We start from the raw sequence: 25153 nt of genomic DNA, 5'->3' as shown, positions 1-25153 counted from the left end.
CAGGAGTGGGTGGGTGAGATTCTGTGGCCTGCATTGTGCAGGAGGTCAGACTAGATGATCATAATGGTCCCTTCTGACCTTAAAGTCTATGAGTCTATAAGTCAGCAAATGCCAAAGTTAAGGTTGCCCATACAACCTTAATTCAGCTGCCTCATAATAATGGACCAGATCTTGGGCCACACACAGGTTACTTAGCACCACACCATTGACACAAAGCAGTCATACAGCTGATGGATCCACTTCCCTAAGGCTTTCTCTCCTTCAGCAATCCTTGGTGACAGAGCCATTGTAGATCATTTATATACAGTATGTAAGAAAAAACATTAACAAGGTACAAATTTAGGTAAAGTGAACCTGAAATACTATTAGTTAGACTAAATCAGACCCACTGGCATAGACCAGAACCAATCAAATCAAAGAAATACGATGGGCATGTAAACATTTTATTTTCCTTTGACTAATAAAATATGGTCTATATTGGTATAACTTAACACTTTTTAGCTGTCTCTTAACAGAAAAGTGGGATTAATGAGGAATCTTCCACTGAGCAACCAAAGGCAGCATCAGCTGAACCAAAATGTCAAACCTCTATCATCTAAGGGTATATCTACACTACAAAATTAGGTCAATTTTATAGAAGTCAATTTTTAGAAATCGATTTTATACAGTCGATTGCATATGTCCACACTAAGCGCAACTTACGGAGCGGTGCACTGGGGCTAGCTATCCCACAGTTCCTGCAGTCTCCGCCACCCATTGGAATTCTGGGTTCTCAATGCCTGATGGGGCAAAAACATTGTCGCGGGTGGTTTTGGGTACATGTCGTTAGTCGCCCCTCCCTCCATGAAAGCAACGACAGACAGACAATCGTTTCACGCCAGACACCAGGGCAATTAGAAGAGCACAGCAAGGTGCACTGCGCATCAGAGAGGCTTTGAAAACCAGTTTCATGACTAGCCAGGCTTCGGTGTGACAGTTGTGTGTGTTTCTCCTTGATGCAAACCCGCCCCCTTTGTTGATTTTAATTCCCTGTAAGTCAACCACCCTCCCTGCTTCGAAATAAAGTAACTATTGTTTTAAAACCATGCATTCTTTCTTTATTAATTACAAAAAATGAGATAACAGACAAGGTAGCCCAGGTGGGGTGGGGGAGGAGGGAAAGACAAGGCCACATTGCTTATTGTAGCCACACTAGAAATCAAACTGTTTGAATGACAGCCTTCTGTTGCTTGGGCCATCCTCTGCAGTGGAATAGTTGGGTGCCCAGAGCCTCCCACCCCGTGTTCTTGGGGTCTGGGTGAGGAGGCTATGGAACATGGGGAGGAGGATAGGAGGTTATACAGTGGATGCAGAGGGGGGTCTGTGCTCTTGCTGGCTTTCCTGCAGCTCCAACAGATGCTTGATCATGTCCGTTTGCTCCCCCATTAGCCTCAGCATCACATCCTGTCTCCGCTCTTCGTGCTCACTTAATTCTTTCCTGGCCTCTGCTGCCTAATGCCTCCATGCATTAAGCTGTGCCCTATCAATGCGTGAAGACTGCACGAGCTCAGAAATCATGTCATCGCAAGTGCATTTTTTCCCCACCTTCTAATCTGCGATAATCTCAGGGCCGGAGATGATAGGAGGAGCGTAGAAACATTCTACGCTCTATGATTCTGGGGGGACTGCATGGTCACCTGTGCTGCTGAGTTCGCCATGCTGACCAAACAGGAAATGAAATTCAGAAGTTCCTGGGGCATTTCCTGTGTACCTGGCTAGTGCATCGGAGTTCAAAGTGCTATCCAGAGCGGTCACAATGGAGCACTCTGGGATAGCTCCTGGAGGCCAATATTGTCGATTTGCATCTGCACTACCAGCAAAGTCGATTTTAGCACTACTCCCCTTGCCAGGGAGGAGTACAGAAGTCAATTTTAAGAGCCCTTTAGGTCGACGGAACGGGGTTGGTTGTGTGGACACATTCATTTTTAAATTGACCTAACGCAGCTAAATTTGACCTAACCCTGTAGTGTAGACTAGGCCTAAGAAAGATACTGTATATACCCTATAGAGGAAGACACTGCATGTTTAAATCTACAAACTTCTGACTCAGCCCACAAGTGTCCATACCCTAGTACAATTAGAGGCAAGACTGACACTCTCAATAATAGGCTCCATAAATACAGACTTTACTAGAGCTAAAAACAAGAAACAGTAACTTACAGTATGGGTGGTTCTTCATGTGTTGTCCATTCATATTCCACTCTTGGTGATCATGCGCCCCACAAATTTGAGATCAGAATCTTTGAGCCAATAGTGACTGTTGGAGACATGTATGCACCGAGTGTACTCATGACCTGTAGCAAAGGCATAAAGGGTGGACCAAGCCCAACCACACTCAGTTCCTTCATAAATACAGATTCCAGATGTTATAAGACACCACAGTAGCAGGGAAGGAGGGCGGGCCATGGAATATGTGTGGACAGTACATCTCAAAGAACCACAGTACCTAGCCAGTGGTTCAGTTCCAGAAACTTCTGTTTTTTGTCTTCCTTTGCTCACAGTTTAGGAAAAATTGCTGAGAAGATTATGTGGACATTTTTCTCCTTCAACATCCTTTCAAGCTCCCTGAAGTCATTAGTGCCAATATGCACCATCACCAGTGTATTCTTGCCCATCAACATCAAAAGCCTCTCTAATCTTAGAATGATGTCTCATTCTTGGCTCCAGGAAGATAAGCACATTATCCTATTGTCCATCTGCTCCTTGGAGAATATTCTTTCTTCATTCTTTTTAATATAAAATCCAAAACAAGAACTGTCTGTCTTCCTTGGACAGCTGGAGATCTCTTTGTGGGCATGCTTGATTATCTTGCATGTTGGCCTGAACAGCCACCCACAGGTATGTTCCATAAAGCTTTCTCTTCAATTCGACAAGCTGGAACTTCAGATATATTTTCTGCAGTTTCCATGCTGAGAACATGATAATGATTGGATACTTCTAGCGGTATGGAATTCCTCCCAGTTCTTTCCTGTTTGGTGGTCAGTCTTCCCATCCTCTTTTATTTCCAACAATGTAGAATACTACCTAGTCCTCTTGCCTGTGGTGGTTAAAAACTGCCAAGACTTCTCTCTAGTTCCCACTCTCTCAGGTTCCTTGGTGGCCAGTTCCTTCCTTTCTTGAATCTGTGGGGGTGATGTTTCCTAAATCAGATTATTTAATAACTCCTCAGCCTCTCTGAAGCACCATAGTGAATGTACTTGTCCTTCCAGACCATAATCTTTTCTTCCAGCAAAGCCACCAGCTCACATTTAATACAGAGGAAATTCCTTCTGGTTTCCAGCAGGAAAGAACATGACAAATCTATTGCAAGTCACAACCACTGTTCCATAACTGGCCATCACAGTATTGAGAGTATACCTTTTAATAAAGTGTCTGATGTTGAGTCTTTCTTGACTGCATAGTGCTGAATGAATGTGTGATCTGATGCCCAAGTGGCTGCTTTACGTATGTCTGTAATAGGCACTGTAACAGGGTTAGCACCCACCCTCACGAGTGCCCCCTTTTCTCTGGCTGATATATCTGTAATCACCATCTTTTTTGGGGTGGCACCTGCCTCTCACAGGCAGCCCCCTTTGATTGGTTGGGTGTGAGCCTGCTTTTGGTTTTAGTTCTTATACCAGGGTGGCACCCGCCTCTTGTGAGCACCCCCCTCCACCTTGGCTGATGGTTCTCTTGGTGAGTCTTAAGTGACTCAGCCCTCTGGCCGAGCCACATACATTTTCCCCTCTTCCAGGATATACAGTCCAAGTTCTTATCTTGGCCCTGGTATGGGGTCCTAGCTCTAAAGCTTCTCCCAGAAGCACTGCCTTCTTGAACCACCCAGACAGGGCCCATCTCAGTACTCACAGCAGGCCTCCCTGGACTCAGTCTTCAACCAGAACAGTGGGGCCCATCTTGGTACCATCACTGGCCTGGCCAGGTTCTGTGCTCAGTCCCCCATAGACTTCAGCCTGCCCACACTGACCTTCTGCTGGTCCTGCTGCTCTTCCCACCAGCCAGGCACCTGGTCTTCAGCAGCCTTCCCGGGGCTTCAGTCCTGTCTGTGGTGAGCTCTCCACAGTACTGCTGCTCTTTCAGCCAGACAGTCACCTGGTCTTCACTCCTTGAGCTCCATACAGCAACTGAACTTCTCTGCTCTGCTGCTTGTCTTATATAGGGCCCTTCTGGCCCCAGACTGGCTGCTCCATCAGCCTCTCTGATTGGCTATTCCTCTGCAGCCACTCTAGGCTGTCTGGAGGACTTCTCTCTGCTCTATTCTGGGGCATGGTGATGCAAGGCTACGTGGCCTCCTGCAGGAGGCCTCCAGACCTAGTCCACCCTGCCACAGGCACATTATTAAGGAAGGCTACCGATGTGGATAGCGACCTGATAGAATGTGTTCTAACCTGTTGTGGGGGGGGGTTACAGTTCATGCTGGCAGTAGCAGAGATGAATGCACTCTGAAATCCATTGTCAAAGTCTCTGCTTAGATATAGCTTCTCCTTTAGATCTCACTGTATTCAAGATAAATAGTTTTGGTGCCTTCCTGAATGGTTTAGTCCATTCAAGATAAACGGCTAGTGCCCTTCTGACATCTAGAATATGGAGTGCCGTTTCTTGCCTGTTCTTATGGGTTTTAGGGAAGAATGAGGGAAGATGGATGGGTTGGTTGAGGTGGAACAAAGACGGTATTTTAGGTAGAAATTTAGGATGTGGTCTTAGAGTGACCTTGTTCTTGAAAAAGATCATGTATGGGGGGTATGCCATGAGGGCCCCAAGTTCTCCTACACATCTTGCAGATGTGCTGGCAACAAGGAAGGCTACTTTCATTGGAAGGTGTAATAGTGAACATGTAGCCAACATTTCAGACATAAGTCTGGTAACAGAACCAAGTATTAAATTAAGATCCCATGGATGCGTTGGGATGCTGAGTTCAGGATAGAGGCTACGGACACCTCGTAAGAATTGTTTTGTAAATGAATGGGTAAAGACTGAAAATCCATCCACTTTATGGTGGAAGGTTGTGATAGCTGCAAGGTGTACTCTGAGTGAGCTCAGTGAAAGACCCGATTTTTTTTAGTTGAAGTATATAGTCCAGGACTAGTGATAGAGCAGAGGCGGTGGCTCTGATTTGTTTGTTCTGGCACCATCTCTTCCATTTGTGGAAGTAGGCTGAGTGTGTAGTCAACCACCTGCTGTTTTGCAAGAGATCCTTCACTTCTTCTCAGTAGGTCATCTCCTCACCTTGGAACCATGGAGGAACCATGCTCTCGGGTGGAGTATCTCCAGGTTCGGGTGCAAGATTTGGCCTACATCTTGTGGCAGGAGATGTGGAAGAAGTGGGAGAACATGTGGTGAACATGCCGATATCTGCTGCAGGTATGGGTATCAAGTTTCTCTGGGCCATGTGGCGGCTACCAAGATGACCCTGAATTGGTCAGCATTGATCTTCTGTATGATCTGGGACAACAACAGGGTAGGAGGGAAAGTGTAAAGGAGAGGAGCATCCCATCTGAGGAGGAAGGCGTTGCTCATGGGATCCTGGCCCCAACCCTGCTCTGGAGCAAAATGTTGGGCATTTACTGTTCTGACTCATGGCAAATAGGTCTATGGTGGAAAATCCCCATTGTTGGAATATGTCCTGTATCACCAAGGCATTTATTTCCCACTTGTTAAGCAGAAAATTCTCCCACAATCACATGTCCACTGTGGTGTTCTGACATCCCAGTAGATAGGAGGCTGATATGATGACATTGTGATGGACACACCAGTTCCACAGTCTGAACGTTTCAATGCTGAGGAAGCGTGACCTCGCTCTTTCCTGTTTGTTTATATAGAACATGCAAGCAAAAGTGTCCGTCAGGATCTGTATGATTTTGTTTCTGATCACATGCTAGCATGCTTATGTGCACTGCTGATTCCAGAGGAGTCTACCTGCCCTGTACTGGGAGGTTGTTTAGATGAGGGACCCAGTCACTAGGGAGGCACCCATTGTGATTATCATTGCAGATGGAATCTGTAGAAAGGGAACCCCTGCACACACATTATGTGAATGGGTCCACCACTGTAGCAAGTCCTTGATCTTTTGTAGTACAGTAGAACCTCAGTTACAAACTGAATGGTCAACCACACGTCTCATTTTGAACCAAAAGTACACAATCGAGCAGCAGCAGAGACCAAAAAAAAAAAAGGGCAAATATAGTACAGTACTGTGTTAAATGTAAACTACTAAAAAATAAAGGGTAAGTTTAAAAAAAAAAGATTTGACAATATAAGGAAACTTTCTGTACTTGTTTATTTAAATTAAGATGGTTAAAAGCAGCATTTTTCTTCTGCACAGTAAAATTTCAAAGCTGTATTAAGTCAATGTTCAATTGTAAACTTTGAACAAAACATTATGATTGTTCTTTCATGTTATGAACATTTCAGAGTTATGAACAACCTCCATCCCCGAGGTCTTCGTAACTCTGAGGTTCTACTGTATGAGAGGCTTGCTAAAACTCTGTTTGTGTGAGATGTACACTGTCCTGAACCACTCTTGTAGGCAGCGCTTGCATAGTCTGGCATATTTCACGATGTACGTGGTTGCTGCCATGTGGCCTAATAGTCAGAGGCAAGTCCTGGGAGATGTTTGTGGACTGGTCACCTTAGTGTTGATCAGATTCACTAGGATGGCAAATCTGTGTGGCAGTAGTGAAGCTTTCACCTCTACTGAGTTTAGGTGAGCCCCAATGAATTCTAGTTCTTATACTGGTGTCACCATTGACTTTTGAATGTTATTTGGAGACTGAGTTTTGCAAAGAGTGAGATTAGCTTTTGTGTGGCATTGACAGCTTCTTCACGAGTAAAGGTCTTGGGTAGACAGTCATCTAAATATGGGTATATCATCACCCTTTGCTTGTGGAGGTGGGCCACCGCCACTGCTAGAAATTTGGAAAAGACTCAGGGGGCCATGGAGAGGCCAAAGAGCAGTATACCTTGTACTGATAGTGATCTTGTCCCAAAACAAATTTGGAGAAACCTCCTCTGTGATGGGTGTAGGGCAACATGAAAGTATGCATCTGGCAGGTCAAGGACCAAAAAACAGTTCCCTCATTCCAGTGCTGGGATTATTGTTGCTAAAGTAACCATTCTGAACCATTGTGTTTTGACTAATTTGTTTAAGTTTCTCAAGTCGAGAAAGGGCCTCCAATCCTGGTCTTTTTCTGGGTTAAGAAATAATGGGAATAAAAGCCTTTCCCTCTGTGTTGTACCGGTACTGGTTCTAAAGCACCCAATTGTAGGAGATGGTCTACTTCCTGTGTCAGAAGGTGCTCGTGAGAGAGGTCCTTGAAGAAGGATGGGGAGGGAGGTTTAGGTGGGGGGAATGGAGGTGAACTGCATGGAATAACCAGTGGTGACAATTTCCAGCACCCATTTGTCGAAAGCAATAATTCGCCATGCTGGGTAGAATGGTGTCAAATGGTCTGTAAAAGGATGGCTGTTAGAAAGTGATTTCAGCAACTGGAATTGGGGGAAGTCTCTTGGGACTTCAACCAAACCCTCAAATTTGATGTTTTGATCCATACTGTCGCGATGTAGAAGGTTGAGATGGGAGTGGCCTATGTCAGTCTTCGCCTCCGTCTCTGGGTATCATACTGCCTCTGTGACTGTATGTAAGGTGCTGGTCTTGAGCACTGTGATGGATAATATCTGCCTTGTTTTTGTGCAGGTGTGTACATGTCTAAAGACCAAAGAATCACTCTAAACTCTTTCAATGTATGCAGGGACTTGGTCTTACCTGCAAATAATTTTGGACCTTCAAAGGGGAGATCCTCTACAGTGGATTGCATCTCCTTTGGGAATCCAGACAAGTGGAGACAGGAGGCATGTTGCATCACTATGGCAGTTGTGATGGATCTTGCACCGCCGTGTCTGCTGAGTCTAAGGGTGCCTGCAGAGCTGTTCTTGCCAGATGACTGATCTAAATTGCTCCCTTTTGTCTTCAGGAATGAAGTCAATACATTCAGAAAGTTTGGAGTAATTTGTGAGATTTTGTTTCGCCATCAAAGCTTCATAGTTGGCTATTCTTAACTGCAGTGTCACTAACGAATAGGCCTTATCATCAAAAAGATCCAATTTTTTCCATTCTTTATCATACACGGTGGTCCTCGAACGGTGTTGTCTGCCCCATTCATTGACCGTCTTTATCACCAATGAGTTTGGCTGGGGTTGTGAAAATAGAAATTCTAGACCCTTTGATGGGATGTAATACTTCTTATCGGCCTTTTTACAAATCGGGAGGATTATTGTGGGGGTCTGCCAGATGGTGTTGGCGGGATCCATGAGTACCTCATTTATGGGAAAGGCAATTCTGGAGGAGGCTGATGTTTGTAATATGTCCAACAACTTGTGTTGGGACTCAGCAACTTCTTCCAGAGGGATTTCGAGAGTGTCTGCAATTCATTTAAACAGCTCCTGAAACTGTTTAAAATCATCTCCTGTTGTAGGTGGCGGAAGCATGATGGTCTTGTCTGGAGAGGAGGAGGTGTTAGTTGCAGGAGTGGCCTTCTGATCTACAGCGTCCTCTATTTCCTCAAAGAGTCTCCTCAGGGAACTCACGGAATCCCATCTCTGACACTGATGGAAAACGTCTCTATCTTTCCCTTGAGGTGCTGGGAGGCTTGGAATAATGTTGCCTATATACCATCCATAGGTCTCAATTTAGCCACTGTGGTAAGAATGGCATTGGTGGTGGCATCCGTGGATGTCCATACCACCTCTGGGTGACAGCCCTGCTACAGTGTCCTGGCTGTTTTTGCAGATCTGGTCTGATGATTCCCTAGATGGGTGAAGAGTAGTGTGAAGAATAAACATCTTCTTCCTCATTGTCCTCCGCCTCACTAGAAAAAGGAGAGGCAGATAAGTTTGTTGGCATGTGTAACAGTGCTGAATGTGCTGATGCTATATCAATACCAAGAAGAGGTGATTCTGGTGCTGCACAAACTACTAAGTCCTTATGTTGGAGAAACTGCTGCATTCCAAGAGATCCCGGTACTGAAGATGGCATCGGTGGTAATTGTTGTGGTACCGGAATTGTTGCAGTGCGGGAGGATTGGTGCCGAGGATGTCTGTACCGAAGGAGGTAAAGTAGACTTCAGTACCACTGTCTCAGCATTATGCACCAGAGAGCCAGAAGATGGCGCTGTAACCTGATGCGCTGTGGAGGTGCTTGGTACCAAGTGTTTAGCTGCCTCAGTCAGTGCCGTGGTAGAAGGGGCAGTCTTGTCTCTGCTATCCTTCTGAGCACCTGCTTGCTTAGGTTATTGGGCTTTAGCGGTAATGGAAGATCCTGATGACTCGTAGGTACTTAGCTGCAGCATGGTTAATATTGAGGATGTGGAGAGAGTTGGAGAACTTCTTTTTCAAGGCTCCCTTTAGAGGAGAAGTGGGAGCTCTCTTCTTCACCCTTTTTCTGGGAGAGAGCTACCACTTCTCCTACAAAGGCAGCCTCAAAAAAGAAGTGTTCAACTCCTTCTTCACCCTTTTTCTGGGAGACAGGTCCCTCCTGTGCAGTCGCTGACGTTCTGCAAATTCACAGAAGAAAGTTTTAAAGTATAATTGGGAATGAAGGTGCTTTTAATCTAGAGATAATATAAGAACATTTATAATTTTTGTTTTTCAAATTGCCAAAATACAGAACCCATGTGTGTGACTGCTTTTTGTTTGTTTGTGTGGGAGGGTAGGGACGTGAGAATAGGATTACAGAACACCAACAATTTAAGTACAAGATTTCAACCTAATGTGATTTAAAATTACTGAAATATTAATTCAGAAAGATTTAAAATGGAAACAATTGACCAATGCTCATCTAAAATGCTGCTTCTTCTTTTCCTCCAGGTTTTCACTTTTCTCTTTATATTGCAGGTATTTTACAGAGTTTGAATTACCTTTCTCTGGATTTTTGCACATATTCTTCATTTTCTCTCTCAAGTTCTTTATTTTCACGTTCCAATTCATCAACTGCTTGAAGGGTATTGAGGAGCATTTGTTTCAGAGTAAACTGTTCAGATCCCCAGCTAGTTTTCTAAGAAACATTAAGACAGAGTAGGTTTGAAGATCATTTAAAGCTAACACAATGTACAAAGACTTTCACTTATAATTCATGAAAACAATAAAAAAACATACTAAATCTTCCATCACTTTAATCACTTCAGAACAAGCATCCAATAAACTTTTGTTCTCGTTTTCTTGAGCCAATGTTTTATTGTTTAAATCCTGTACCTGGAAAACATATGTAAAAGTTAATAAAAAACAATATTTGCAACAAGAGAATTACACAAAAATTAAATACTGAAAATGGAAAAAGAACAGTTAGTTACTTTACAGTAACTGCAGTTCCTTGAGATGTGTTGTACACATCAATTTAATTCTTGGGGCACATATAGTTCATGCATGCAAGATCAGATTATTTTGGTCAGCATTATCCACTGGGGTCGTGTCTGCACCGTAGGTGTCCTCACAGTTCCTTCACCAATACAGATCACCAATACAGAGTAGGACTCCACAATAGCAGGGAAGGAGGCACCATTATAAAATCCTTTTGGACAACACATCTCAAAGAGCCACAGTTAATGTAACATAAGTAACCACTTTTTCTTCTTTAAGTGATTGGGCATGTCAGCTGGTGTGCTGACAGGCCCCAAGAGAAAACCTCTTTCATTTAGCTTTATAAAAGAAACTCTAGTTGTAGCTTTCCTATTTTGGAGAAGAATGTTTTGAAATTTCAGCTGAACATCATCTTTTGGTGGATGTCAGACATTCAGCAACCAGGCTGGCAAATGTAACAATGAATCTGACTGTTGTTATGTAAGACTACGTCAGGCAGAGCAGGCAAAATGACCAGGGGCTGAATTGAGAAGTTCACCATATCCAAATACCAGAACTGCCTGGCCAATGCCAGAGTTATCATGATCATTGACCTAACATCTTGCCTCAGTTTCCTCAGGACCCTTGGTATCATGGGAATTTGGGGAGAAGGCATACATCAGTCCCAGTGTCCAGAAATGAGAACGGCATCTTCAGAGACTGTACTGAATCCCCCTCTGGAGCAGAACACTTAGTTTTTGTTCTTACCTGTGGCAAATAGGTCTATTGATTGGTATCTCCACTTGCAAAAGATGGCTGTGCAGCACTGGCTCTTTGGTCAATCACTCATAGCTGTCTGAGAACTGTTTGTTCAGGTGATCTGCTAGTAACTTCTGAATGCTTTGAAGATACTAGGCCAGCACCATGATCCTGTAATGAATACATCAAGGCCAGAGCTAAATGGCCTCTTGACAGAGTGGAGGTGACCTGGTTCCTCCCTGTCTGTTGATATACTGCATAGCTGTGGTGTTTCTATCAGTACCTGGCTTGTGGATCCCAGGAGTAAAGACAGAAATGTTTTACATGCCAAATAGACTTCTCAGCGTTCCAGGACATTTATATGCAGACACCCTTGATGAGGGGACCACTTGTCCTGAGTCTAAAATGACCTAAATGATTCCCTCCTGCCCATAAGTGGAGGCATCTGTCACCAGCTTCTTGGCTGACAGAAATACAGAGAAGAGTACTCCATTGCACCCCTAAAGAGGGTTTTTCCACCAGTTTAAATGAGAAGAGGCCTTCTGGTGGGACAATGGCCACCATGTCCACATGGTGCCTGCTGGGTAGGTACTTTGATTTCAACCACCCTTGTATGGAGCACAGATGAATACTGGCAAACTGCATCACATACAGGTACATGAGGCCATGCGTCCCATAAATCTGAGACATAGCCTTACTGATGTCTTTGAGTGGGGTTGAAGTTGGTTGATAAGGTTCACTATAGTTTGGAATCTTTCTTATGGAAAATAAACTCTCATTGATCTGGAATTTAACAGCTCCTATGAACTTTATGCTTTGACTCTGAGGACCATGTGTGGCAAAGAGCTTTAAGTCACTTGAATCAAGTTGATCACCTGCTGAAGTGATCTTCCTCCAATGAGCCAGTCGTTGAGATATGGGTAGACCTGTCTCCTTAAATGAGTCACAATGACTTCTAATCACTTGGTGAATACCCTTGGTGCTACGGAAAGACCAAAAGGCAGGACCTTATGATGATAGTGAAAGGGTCCTGCTAGGAATCTGAGGTATTTCCTATGGGCAGGTTGAACAGATATGTGAAAATAGGCATCTTGAAGGTAGAGAACCGCATTTTAGTCTTGGAATAGACAAGGAAAGTAGGGAATGGGAAGGGACTAGAATTGGATAGACTACATGTTGCTGTCAAGGCTTCCCAAAACTAAAAAATGTTGAAGGCAAGGGATCTTTCAGAAGTTTTGTCAAGTTTTCAACACCAGAATCAAACCTGCTACCTGGAGGAAGATGCAGATTGGGCAACAGTGGAGGAAGAGACAGTGGGTCATCCACCACAGAGCCTCAGCTTTCTGTCTCAGCACCGCTGAGGTCTTGTGAAGCTGATTATAATAGGACTGGGCAGAGGGATGCTGCCTGATGGAAGCCTTTCTGCCTTCTTGGGGCTGGAACATAGAGGCCCACAGAATGAAGAATCACCCTGGAATCCTCAAAAGGAAATGTCCTCAATTGTGGTTTGGATCTCCCTGAAGCCAGGAAGATCTCATTACCACAGATCTGGACGTAGTACAAGCCACTGTGCCGGGCACATCCAGCGCAACTGGAAGGGAAATGTGGGCTCATAAGTTGTCCCTCAGTCATTATGGTTTTTAGTTCCTCTCAGTGCTCCTGTGGTAGCTTGACCCAATTCAGATATCATGGTAGTTCACCACATACATTTGGATGCTGTCAGATGAGTAGACTGTGTATCAAAATAAAATTAGTTTCTTCAGGTCTTTCTTCCTGGAGGTAGATTTGGGAGGCCCCTGCTTCTTCAACCGCTCTTGGACAGCAACTACTACAAGCAATCCTGGTACTAGGTGGGAATAAAAATACTCAAATCCCTTGAAAGATGCTTGATATCTCCTCTCAACTCACTTGGATGTGTCTAGTATAGAAGTTACCACTGTTCCACAGGTCTTTTGCAGGTTCCAACAATCCCTCATGACTACATGTCACACTTTGTGCTTCAAGTTTATTTTATAATTACAATGGCACTGACTCTGAGAACTTTAAAGTCTGATGTTTAATAATACAAATATTTTGAAATGAAGAGACCCTAAAGACAAAATATAATGGTCATAAAAGCAAAGTGAAAACCCAGAGATTCCAATGAACATGAAGTGAAAGCTGAATTAAAGAAACTAAAACCAAATCCAGTAATAAACTGAATTAAAGAAACTAAAACCAAATCCAGTAATAAACTAATAATCAGACCTGGGACTCACCCTTGAAAACAAACAAAAAAAAATCAATGAAAAGAGAGAGAATGTAAAAATGCAAACTGATACAACAGTAATTTAAAATGAATGGAACTGAACTAAAATTACTCTGTTGTTGCAGTAAAAAGAACAGCACAGCACCATGTAAATTAGATCCAAAAACTGTTGTATATCTAGTTTTGTTTTCCCCAAATAGTCTTTGCCTTCTATTGAGTGTTTTAAAAGACCAAATTTCATAATTTCTAGTTGTCGTATATAGGAGTATTTTTATATTTCTGTAGATGAAGATTTTTTGTGAGGCTCTTAATTCAGTCTCTCCTATAGTATATTTTTATTTTGTAATCCAACAAACATGCTTAAAGTGCAGTTCTACTTAAAAATAATTTCTATAAATATCAAGGCTTTTCAGACATGACCTGAAATCTAAAGGACTCACCATCTGAATATTTGATGACAAGAACCATAGCTCTGCCACTACTTGGCTCCTAATCAAATCAGCTACATTGAGATCTGTGGAAAGGATGGGCCTGAAACCGAAAAATGACTTTTCAAGTGGCTCCACAGATGAAGATGCTCATAGCTTAAAGCAGCCTATTTTTAAACCAAAAATTGCCTGCTCTGGTTATAAAAATGGATATCATGGCCTACGGAGGTAGTAACTCCCTCTCTCTCCCCTGCATATCAGTTGGGTATAAATACCTTCTTCCTCTCTCTCTAATTTGTATGATGAAATCATTAAACAGCTGGGATTTATACAGGCAAATTTTACAACCTTTTAAAATTTAATTGGACAGTAAAATATAAGTCAGGTTTTATAACTGAATATATTTATATTGGTGGACAAGAATAATGTAAACTTTTGGACATGTATTATGCTGTTTTTCATTTCTGCTTACTTAATTTGTCCTCTTTTCCCAAGTGGTTGTTTTTTATGACTAACTTGAACTTCAGAACACTGATATAAAAGAAAATGTAAAAAGCAATTACTTTTTTTAAAGCTATTGGCTCAATTTTTTAGTTATTGCTCCTTCTAAGGGATGGTGCACAGTCACATTGCCTTTAAGAGGAACTTTAGCCATATGCTTCCTAGACCCATAATGATGTGTCCTCTTCTGGGATCCTGGCAAGATCTCTGGCACTGAAGATCCCTCTACATTCCTTTTCTTACCCTTGTGCATGAAGACAGTGAGAACAGTACTAATGTATTGTCAAAGCGAAGACCCACTTGAGATTTTAGAAACAATGCTGAAGTTAAGCCCGCATAAACATCTTCTTGCTGCTTCTTTGGAGCCATGAAAGATCCTGGCACTGAACTGAAGGAGTTCCCACACCAGCTTGTTCCAACAAACAAGGCTCTTCTATGTCAAAAAAAGTGTCTGCCATTGACACATCAGTAAGGATTAGTTTTGCACTAGGTTTCATCCTCATTATGAAAAAAGGGACAGCACCAATAGGATTTTTAGACGTCAGTGCTGGCCCCAGCACCAATGAGCTGTCAGCACAACTAAGCTCAGAACAGACATTCTTCATGATAAAGAGACCTCAGTTCAAGTCACAGACTTAGGAACTACAGGCAGTAAACCCAACCATGTACAGATTTCTTCAATGCACAGGTTGTTGCTGATTTGCCTGGCTTTGAAATAAAAGGCCACCTGTCTTTCGCAGCCAGACACAGTTGATCCAAATGTAGATTCAAAGGCCAGACTAATAAAGCCTCCTTTGTTGAGAAAGGTTTGGTGCCTCCATTGCATATCACTCTAGGCCCAAAGGTTGAAGACTCTGCAAGTAAGCAGTGATATGGAAAATTTCCCCCAGGGAGAATAAACAGTGACTGCATGAGTCTGCTTCAGTGAACATGGAAGAGCGCAATTTACATCTGTTTGTTATCCAGATTCTTGAAAACTGGATTGGCTACAACTAACCTGTGGTAGGCCTTTCAATTCAAATATTAAAATAAAATGTGCAACAGTGCAGAGTTCCCAAAATAAGCTAAATAAAGTAGAAAAAGTAGAAAACAAGAAAAATAAGGAGAATTTTAAAGTAAAACAGAAATCGCTCCAGGTACAGAGGGACAATCACAATACCTTTCAGCTTCCAATGAGCATGCATTTCTTTCTAGAACAGGAGTCGGCAACCAGTGGCTCGCGGCTCACCAGGGTAAGCACCCTGGCGGGCCGGCCCGGTTTGTTTATCTGCCGCGTCGGCAAGTTCGGCCGATCGTGGCTCCCACTGGCCGCGGTTCGCGGTCCCAGGCCAATGCGGGAGGCAAGAAGCCGCGGCCAGAACATCCCTCGGCTCGCGCAAGCCACCGGTTGCCGACCCCTGTTCTAGAAGGTTTGAAAAGGTCAGCAGTACCAGGTAGGAATATGCAGCAGTCCCATGAAGTACTGTAAGATGCTATATTATTACTCTTCATAAACAAAGTACTGTACCACAATAATGAACAAATTCCATTATATCAAACATATTTTCAATGTACTCAAAATAAATACTTTCATTTGTGCTATTACAGGAAACCTTAGCTTACAAACACACAGAATTTCATATACTTTTCAGTTTAAAAGATATTTGTTTTATTTATTTGGTTGTTTATAAATATTCAAAACTCACATTGTTGTTCCAAGATTTAGTATCTTCCTGTATCTCTTCTTTTTGCTTTACTAACTCTTCAAGGTATCTTTCTTCCTTTATAATCTTCTCCTCTGTTTCTTTTAATTTGATACACAATTCAGTCCAAAGAAATTCTGAGTGTTTTAAATCATTCCTAATAGAAACACAAGAATAATGTAATTCATTTATTTGGAAGTATTCCAACATCACCCGTCTCCATAGAGGAGAATGTAAAGCAGATTTGAATCAGTAAAGATTTATTTTGGTTCTCTCTGTTGCCTAAGTCACTCAAATACTTATATATTAATGGATTTTGAAATATCAACCCTGACATCATCATCTGCCAGAAGCTAGGGCTGGAAAACAGGGGATGGATTACTTGAAACTGCCCTGTTCTATTCATTCCCTCAGAAGCATCTGGCACAGGGCACTGTCAGATGACCGGTACTAGGCTAGAGGGACCATTAGTCTGACACCGTATGACTGTTTTTTTGTTCTTATTCCAGTCAGGCTTTAAAGCTATTCATTTGTACATAAAAAGTGTTTAACCACACAATTTCTAATTGAGCCTCTAACCAGTTACTAGTGCAATAGCTTAAAATATGGTTTTGGTTCACACATCTCACAGTTAATAATCAAGCATATTAACCAAGTGCTGTTCCTGCTGTTGGCCTAGTGTAATGTACAGCTTTCTTCATTTAACCAATCAGGTGCATAGTCATTTTGCTATGTGCCCAGATCACTCCTACCTCCTTCCATGCCTCTATGCAGGTAGGCATCCCAGAGTACACTCATGTGTTGAGGGACTCAGATAATACGTTTATGTGGGTACCTAGACTGACAAGTATTATCACTATTGTTTATAATGTATATTGAGGTAGCACCGAGAGGCCTCAACTCCCACTGTGTGAGGTATTTTATAAACAAGAAAAATGACAGTCCCCGCTCCAAAGAGTATCCTCTGGGCACTCTGTCCTTCCAAAGCTTGTTCTAAAAGGCTCTCCAGGCTCCATCAGTAGAAAACCACAGTCTGGTTAAAATATCCATCAACTTCTTTCTCTGGACATAGCATACTCCTCATTGTCTAACAAGCTTGTAAGTGACTGCACCAGCTGGCATCTGTAACCAAAACCAAATGGAGAAGCCAACACAGTAGGTTAGGTCCAATTGGGAGATAAAGACCTTGTTTTCACACTGAAGTGAGAAGGGAATTCAGACTGATCTGAATACTGTCATATGCTATCCAATGGTCTATCAATAAATCCTAGCTCCCCTTGCAGGGAGCATGATGCAATGGAGCACCCTTCAATACCAGAAAAAGATAAAAGCACTGAGGCTGCAGTGTAATCAGGTCAAGGACTCCAACAAATGGCAAAAACACTTGTCCCTATTTTGAGTTAATGTCCTCACAACTACTTCAAACTCAATAAAATATGGACAGCAGTGACCCCTCCAACTCAGCTGAAGAAACGTGAGGAAGAAATGAAGAATGAGACGATACTCTTGGGCATAGTTACAGGTTTTGTACACATTCTTTATTACTGCTATATACATGAGAGCATGCTCTGGGAAAGGGAAAGGGACAGGGAAATGGGAGGAGATCAGGTTAAAGTGTGCCATGGCAGCTAACACATACACGCTGTATTTATTATTGTGTTTGTGGAAGCATACTCTCACAAGAGCAGAAGTCTTCCTCACTTTCTGCCTGTTATTCGAGCATCCCATAGCTGTATTTTACCGGACTTGAGATGCCCTAAATTGGCAAAGTAATTTCATCCTATCACATCACAGGGAAAATTCTAATGATGGCAGAAGTGTGGACCCTGTGTCCAACCACGCACTGTGTATTTCAAATATTTAAAGTCCAACAGATACAGTAATGAAGTCAATCACTGAATTTATATATTTAGATAACTGGTTTCACGATATCAGCTCTAATTATTGCTGTCAATCTCTTTTTTTTTAAAAAAAGGGATATATTTTCAAGCAAATACAAGCATTTAGCTTACCTAGAATCAGGGTGGATTTGATTTAAATCACTAGTCAGAAAGACTCGATTTAATCATGGATTCCTACATAAAGTGCATTCTTATTGGTTGTTATATCCTTAATACATATTCTTCACAACTCAGAGATAGATGTATGAATCTTCTAAAAATGAAACCTACTATACATTTTTAAAGTGATTTATTTTGAAAACTTTTCAGATTAGTTTTACAGCTATATCAGAAAATGAATGATTGTTTGGTTATTTCATTTACCAAAAGGTAATTGAAGCAGATACTTATGAAGTCATTGGGAGGTGAACTATCTCCAATTCAACAGGTTAATCATTAATATTTGGAGGATTTTCTTGCCATGATGTATTAGGAGGAGAACATCACCAAACAGACATTTAAATTGTTTTACTTAACTAAAACAACAACGTTATGTATTCTGGATTTTTTCCTTCAACAGCAAACATATAATATTTTAACAAAACAAGCATATGTATTTTTGAATATAAACATTCAAGTTTTTTAAAATCAGGTTTGTTTTTGTTAAAATTGTTTTTAACTAAAATAGTTACATGAAATTAAAAAAAAAATTAAATCAACTATGTCAGCCAGGTAAACATGAGAAATTTAAAATATTGGATTCTGCAGCTAACTCAGTAGTATTCACCTTCATTTTCCCGTTCATAATATGAACAAGAAAAACAAGCTTTCCTGCTTTTTCGGGTCCCAAACAATTTCTCAATTTGGAATCAAGTATCAGAGGGGTAGCTGTGTTAGTCTGCATCTGTAAAAACAACAAAGAGTCCTGTGGCACCTTATAGACTAACATGTTTTGGAGCATGAGCTTTCGTGGGTGGCCACTACATGCATCCGACGAAGTGGGTATTCACCCACGAAAGCGCATGCTTCAAAACGTCTGTTAGTCTATAAGGTGCCACAGGACTCTCTGTTCAATTTGGAATAAATTTGTCCAAAGGAAGAAAATATTCTTTCTACACCAGCAGAAGAAGCTACTGCTGTTAAAAGTGAGATTATCATTTCAACAGTCTCTGAATCCAAGTGCTTAAGTGACTTCCACAAGTTCACTGATGTGACTTTCTTTAAAACATCAGCAAACATATTTTTTGAATGGTTCTTATTCCCAAACTGGGTCTCTTTTACGGCCTACTGCCATTAAAGGTTTTCCCTTCTAGTGAGAGAATGGTATGGTAGATCTCAAATCAATTAAGGGTGCACTCAGAAAGTACTCAAGACTTCTGGAATATGCTGCTCAAACAGTTTCACTTTTTTGTTTCTACTGCCTGTCCCTCCTGTCCCACATTTATCTCCAGAGTTCTTCTCCTTGTCCAGATCTATTCCACCGCCAACAATCTTCTATTCATTAAACTTTTTGAAACTTTGCACTTTTAGAGAGAGGTAAGGGATTGACTCTGTGTATACAAATTTGCAGAGGGACAATAGGATTGAGGTCTGTTATTTCTCACCTCTATATATTATTTATTTATTTTAAAACATTTTTGCTGTTAACAAGCCTCTTATCTCTGGAGACACAAATCCACTGTTTGAGAACAGCAAAATTAAGCATCTCTGATGGTATCTTCTAGACTGAGCACTGAGTCCCATTGGGTAGACTGAAAGATTAACCTAAATAATCTATAAAGAAACCCCTGGAGCCCCATAAGATTGGGTCCTTAATCCATGAACTATTGGAACTCATTTACAAAACTCTTCTTAAATATTGTCTCATACTATAGAATTAGAATTTATAATCTCTATTCCATGATGAGATATCTTTAAGCTATAATGTATCTTAATTAAAACCATCTTTACGTAGGTATTTCCTCAAAAAGCATTTTATCAAAAAAAAATCTGATTTAAATTTAAAAATCCATTTTTTTTTATTTTTATTCTTTAAATAATTGATTTTTATCCACCCTGCCTAGAATCTTTCTGAAGCCTTGCACGGAATGTCTGAGTCACTTCTGCAACTTCTTCATCAGGATAAAGGGCAACGTTATTTCCATGTTTCCCTCTGTAGTTAATATGACTTTCCTATCTCTTTTTGTTCTTTGCTGTGCCATGAATTTGAACTGTTCAAGAGCATTTTGCTCAGTTTCTTCAGTTGTCTACCAGTATTGGAATTCCACACACCCCCTCTTGCCCCAATCTCCCTCCCAGAGCTTGCACCTCCTCCCGGCCCCAAATTCCCTCCCAAAGCCTGCATCCCCAACCTCACCCCAGAGCCTGCACCCAAACTCCATCCCAGAGCCTGCACCTCTCACTCCTTACTGCACACCCACCCCCCGCCCCAGCCCAGAGCCTGCACCCAGCACCGAAACTCCATCCCAGAGCCTGCACCCCCTCCCCCACCTAAACTCCATCCCAGAGCCTGCATCTTTCACCCCTTCTGCACCCAAACACCCTCTCAGAGCCTACATCCCAATCCCCTGCCCCAGCCCAGGGCCTGCACCCCAGACCTCCTTCCCCCACCCAAACTCCCTCCCAGAGCCTTAGGCAGGTGGGAGGGCGTAATCTGGGGGGGGGGCGGACAAGCTCTGGGCATTCTGGGCACTACTAAAGTTTCTACAAACCTGCCGCCTCTGACTCCAAGTGACTTTATAGCAGTGTCCCTGCTGGAGGGATGGGGCTTCGGAGCGGAGTCCAATATGGATGATAATACTGTCAAGCCAAATAACATATCTGATGCTAAAGCAAGAACGATTGAATAATGTTCTGCAAATGTCTGAGCAGATGCCCAAGTTGCTGCTCTGCATATTTCTGTGACCAGAACATTATTGAGGAAGGCTATGGAAGTGGACAGAGAGCTTGTAGAATGCGTTCAGGCCCCCGAAGGGTTGCAGCAGTTGGGAAAGCAGTGGGCAATGCAGTCTGATATCCATTTAGAAAGTCTTTGCCTAGAGACTGGGGATCCCTTAGCTTTATCTGCGATGGAGAGGAATAGTCTTGGAGATTTTCTGACAGGTTCGATCCTTTCCAAGTAGAAGGCTAACGCTCTTCTGATGTCAAGTGTGTGTAGTGTTGCCTCCCTTTTATACTGGTGCAGTTTGGGAAAGAATGCTGGGAGGTGAATAGGTTGATTTATGTGGAAGACTGCAGGTATTTTTGGAAGGAATTTGGGGTGTGATTGCACTGTGACCTTGTATTTTAAGAAAATCTTAAAGGGGGAGAGGGTACGCCGTTAGGGTCCCTATCTTTCCCACTCTCCGAGCATGTGACGGCCACTAGGAACGTCCTTTTCATAGAGAGGTGTAGGAGTGAGCAAGGTGCCATTGGTTCAGTGGGAAACTTTGTAAGACAGCTCAAGACCTGGTATAGGATCTCTGATTTGGGGGTAGAGGTTACTCATGCCTTTAAGAAATCTTTTTGTTGTAGGATGAGTGAACACCAAATGACCCTCTATCTTCTGGTAGAATGGCTGTGAGGTTTACCTTCACCAAGCTTTGAGACAACCCAGATTTCTTTAATTCCAGGAAGTAAAGAGGAGGATGTAGAGGTAATTTGTCTTGCGTCGCACCAGAGTTGGAACCTCTTCCAATCTAATTGGAGAACCAGTCAGATCTGTTACGTGTTGCAGATCCACATGAATCTGTGTCATAACTGTAATGGTAGGAAGTAGGAAAGATGAAATAATTGGTTAAGCTGGCTTCTTCTTTGGCTCCAGCACCTTAGAACAATTTGGAGCTTTTATGTCCTCAGGTTCTCAGATCCATAGTAGAATCCAATCAATTACCAAAGATGTGTTTTAATTTGACCTTTCTTTTCCTTGAAAGCACATTGCTTACTTCTGGCATGTTATCTGGAGCCTTGGGTTCCTTAGCCAGAACTGTCTCAGCTGCAGGCTGTATCTTAGAGCTGAATCACTGGATTTAGCTACCAAAATCTCAGTTGGCTTGGAACCAGAGCTCCATGCCAAGACCAAACCCTTTACCATGGTTCTCTTTTGGGAGCCGAAAGTACTCAGAGCCGCCTTGGATCCCATACTTTTTCCTTCAGATCTCTTTGAAGTTCAGATCCTAGAGGATGGGCAGACAGGGCCTTTTGAGGGCCTGAAGTATGTTTTCTCTCTCCTTACTAGCCCAAGTAGTGAACGTGCTAAAAACAGCACAATGTGAAGGGGAACGTCCTTTCCCGTGGCATTTAAGTCACCTGACACATGCATTGGATGCCAGTAAGACTGCAGGACATGATGCACATCTTTTAAAATCATGCTTCATTGTCTTTGGATCTGCAATCAACGCCAGTACCATACTCTTTGTAAATATTTTAAGTTAAAATCCTAGTGCTAATACTATGAACTATAAAGCTAGCTAATCTAATCTAACAACTGATGTAGAGTTAGTAGACATTCAAAGCTGTGGATCCAAGAGATCTAGAAAGGTCCACATCTGTCTGAGTTCTGTGGGAGAAAGTAACTAAGGTGGCAGCCCTATTTATATTCATGCCCTCAGAATAAGCTCGAATGCTGAGGGGAGCAGTAGGAGGGGTGGGTGACCACTTTAACAGGTGGTACTATCAAAAGGTTCCATCATCCAAGCTGCACTGGTCAGCACGTTCCCAGTTTGAGAATATGCAGAGGACACTCAAACAAGAACAGAATTTAAAACAGACATTTTCTGAATGCAAATACACCGTGCTTCTATTATCATTATACTTTTAAACTGTCAAAATATTAAAGATCATCAGAATATTTTAATAACATTTTAAAGGGCTCTTACTGGTACTGCTTCAACACTATCTCAGCGTATTTAATTTTCTCAGACATAGATTTTCTCTCCTTTTCAGCTTCTTCAGTGACTTGTTTTAAAATCTGCTGGATTCTCAGAAGTTCCCGATAAACATCATAATATAATTTTGATGCCTGAAAAAGGAAAAGAATTCTATAAATTGTTTTGATTATGAAATGTATGTAATATTCTAAACACAACGGTTCTCATTCAGTGTTATATCCTTGGGGGTAGCAACTTTAGGAAGAAATCACTAGAGACACAGAGAGCTGTAAACCTTGGAGCAGCCATTTTTTGCTACCACAGAACTAACCAACAGCCAGCCAAAACAGGCTGGGCTATCTCCTAATAATCCAACTCAGTTGCCATTGCAACACAAGATTCTATTACCATGACAACCAAATACACAACATATACCCCCCTCCTTAATAAGAATGTCCCCAAAATATCCTATCTAGAGAAGGAGGGTAGACTGCCTCCATTCCCGGCTAAACCCCGGGGATTATTTTGCCCCATAACCGTGGATTTGCCCTAGCTAAAGATCCAGCCAATGAGGAGTCCTTCTGTCTCTAGGTGGATTACGGTGGACTTCTGGTGTTGTTGCACCTGAGAGTGTCTTGGGCGTGGGCCTGACAATGGGCTCAGGGTTCGTAGGGCGAAGGGGTGAGGATGTGGTATCAGCTTGTGCCGGGCAGAGAGGTATCTCTGCCGCTGGCAGTAATGGAGGGGAAAAGTCAGGAACAGGTGACTCTTGATTCGGTGTCTCGCCAGAGGTGGTGAAGTCAGGCAACTCAACTGACGATGTGTCCTGAGAACTGGTATGACCTGGCAGCAGCTGATCTACATGTCGCCGCCAAGTGAGATCCTCTGCAGTCCGGATGTTGTAGGAAACAGGTCCCTTTTGAGCGATGACAGTGGCAGGGACCCATTTAGCTCCAGAAGTATAATTCCGAGCCAAAACCGGCTGTCCCGGGCTAAAGGTTCGGTCTTTTGCTCTGGGTACACGCCTGATGACTTGATCCTGCTGCTGACATGGCACAATTTGTCGAGGTTCAGAAGGTTTCAGCAGATCAAAGCAAGTGCGCAGCTGTCATCCCATCATTAGAAAGGCCGGGGATGCCTTGGTCGTAGCATGAGGTGTGTTTCTGTAGGATAGTAAGAAGGTGTCCAGATGCTTTTGAATAAATAATTGTCCCCTTCCCGATTTCAAAGCTTGTTTCATTGTCTGCACAAATCTTTCAGCTAATCCATTAGTGGATGGATGATATGGTCCTGAAGTGATGTGGTGTATCTCATTTGCTTTCATAAACTTTTGAAACTCCTGAGAGACGAACTGCGGTCCGTTGTCACTCACAAGTTGTTGTGGAAGACCGAAACAACTAAAAAGAGTCCTCGTAGTTTTTGGATAGTACTCTCTGCAATAGTGGACTGCATTATAGATACTTCTGGCCATTTGGAATGGGCATCTACTGCCACCAAGAACATGCTTCCTTCAAGGGGGCCAGCGAAGTCAATGTGAATACGTTCCCACGGCTTTTCAGGCCAGTCCCATGGATGTAGGGGTGCCCACTGGGGTGCATTCCTCACACCTTGACATGACATACAAGCTCTTGCCTTCTCTTCAATAGCACTGTCCAACCCAGACCACCAAAAATAGCTTCGTGCAATTTCCTTCATGCGCACTATTCCACAGTGACCGGAATGGAGCTGTTCTAACATCTGTGATCTCAGTGGTGGTGGAATAATGACACGTCTCCCCCACAACAAACAACCAGATTGGATTGATAACTCCGTCCTCCTCCGTCCTCCGTCCGTGAGACCAGAGAGGTTCGCCGAAATGTTCCATGCATCATGAGGTCCATAACTTGTGACAATATTGGGTCCACTCGAGTTGCATTCTTTACCTGAATAGCGGTGATAGGTGTATTCTCTACTTGATCAAAGTAAAAGATTTCCTTCTGGGCAATATCTCGACGGTTGACGGGCAACGGCTGCCTTGAGAGACCATCCGCATTGCCGTGCAGAGTGTTTTTCCTATATTTGATTTCATATGTGTGCGCAGAAAGCAACAATGCCCACCGTTGCATACGACTAGCGGCCAATGGAGGAATGCCTGTGTGGGGTCCAAAAATTGAAGTTGGGGTGGATGGTCAGTGAGAAGAGTAAACTTCCATCCGAACAGGTACTGATGAAAAAGACGGTTACTCACCGTTGTAACTGTTGTTCTTCGAGATATGTTGCTCATATCCATTCCAGTTAGGTGTGTGCGCGCCGTGTGCACGTTCGTCGGAAGATTTTTACCCTAGCAACACTCGGTGGGTCGGCTGGGCGCCCCCTGGAGTGGCGCTGCTATAGCGCCAGATATATACCCCTGCCGACCCATCCGCCCCTCAGTTCCTTCTTGCCGGCTACTCCGACAGTGGGG

General features: G+C 42.8%; 1 protein-coding gene across 4 annotated transcripts in view; it reads right to left on the bottom strand.

The window, feature by feature from the left end:
- CCDC178 (coiled-coil domain containing 178) overlaps positions 1 to 25153 on the bottom strand; it is a 362747-nt gene that overhangs the window by 286283 nt on the left and 51311 nt on the right. For all 4 annotated transcript variants that reach the window (XM_045006035.1, XM_045006037.1, XM_045006036.1 and 1 more), the window contains 4 exons: positions 22720 to 22862; positions 15987 to 16140; positions 10186 to 10281; positions 9948 to 10084 (listed from right to left, as the gene is read on the bottom strand). In XM_045006035.1, coding sequence (XP_044861970.1) covers positions 9948 to 10084; positions 10186 to 10281; positions 15987 to 16140; positions 22720 to 22862 — 530 coding nt within the window. The remainder of the gene's footprint in view (positions 1 to 9947; positions 10085 to 10185; positions 10282 to 15986; positions 16141 to 22719; positions 22863 to 25153) is intronic.

This window comes from Mauremys mutica, chromosome 2, assembly GCF_020497125.1.
Source record: "Mauremys mutica isolate MM-2020 ecotype Southern chromosome 2, ASM2049712v1, whole genome shotgun sequence".
Taxonomy (NCBI): domain Eukaryota; kingdom Metazoa; phylum Chordata; order Testudines; family Geoemydidae; genus Mauremys; species Mauremys mutica.
Note: the sequence above shows the minus strand (reverse complement) of the source record. Positions and strands in the feature narration are given on the sequence as shown.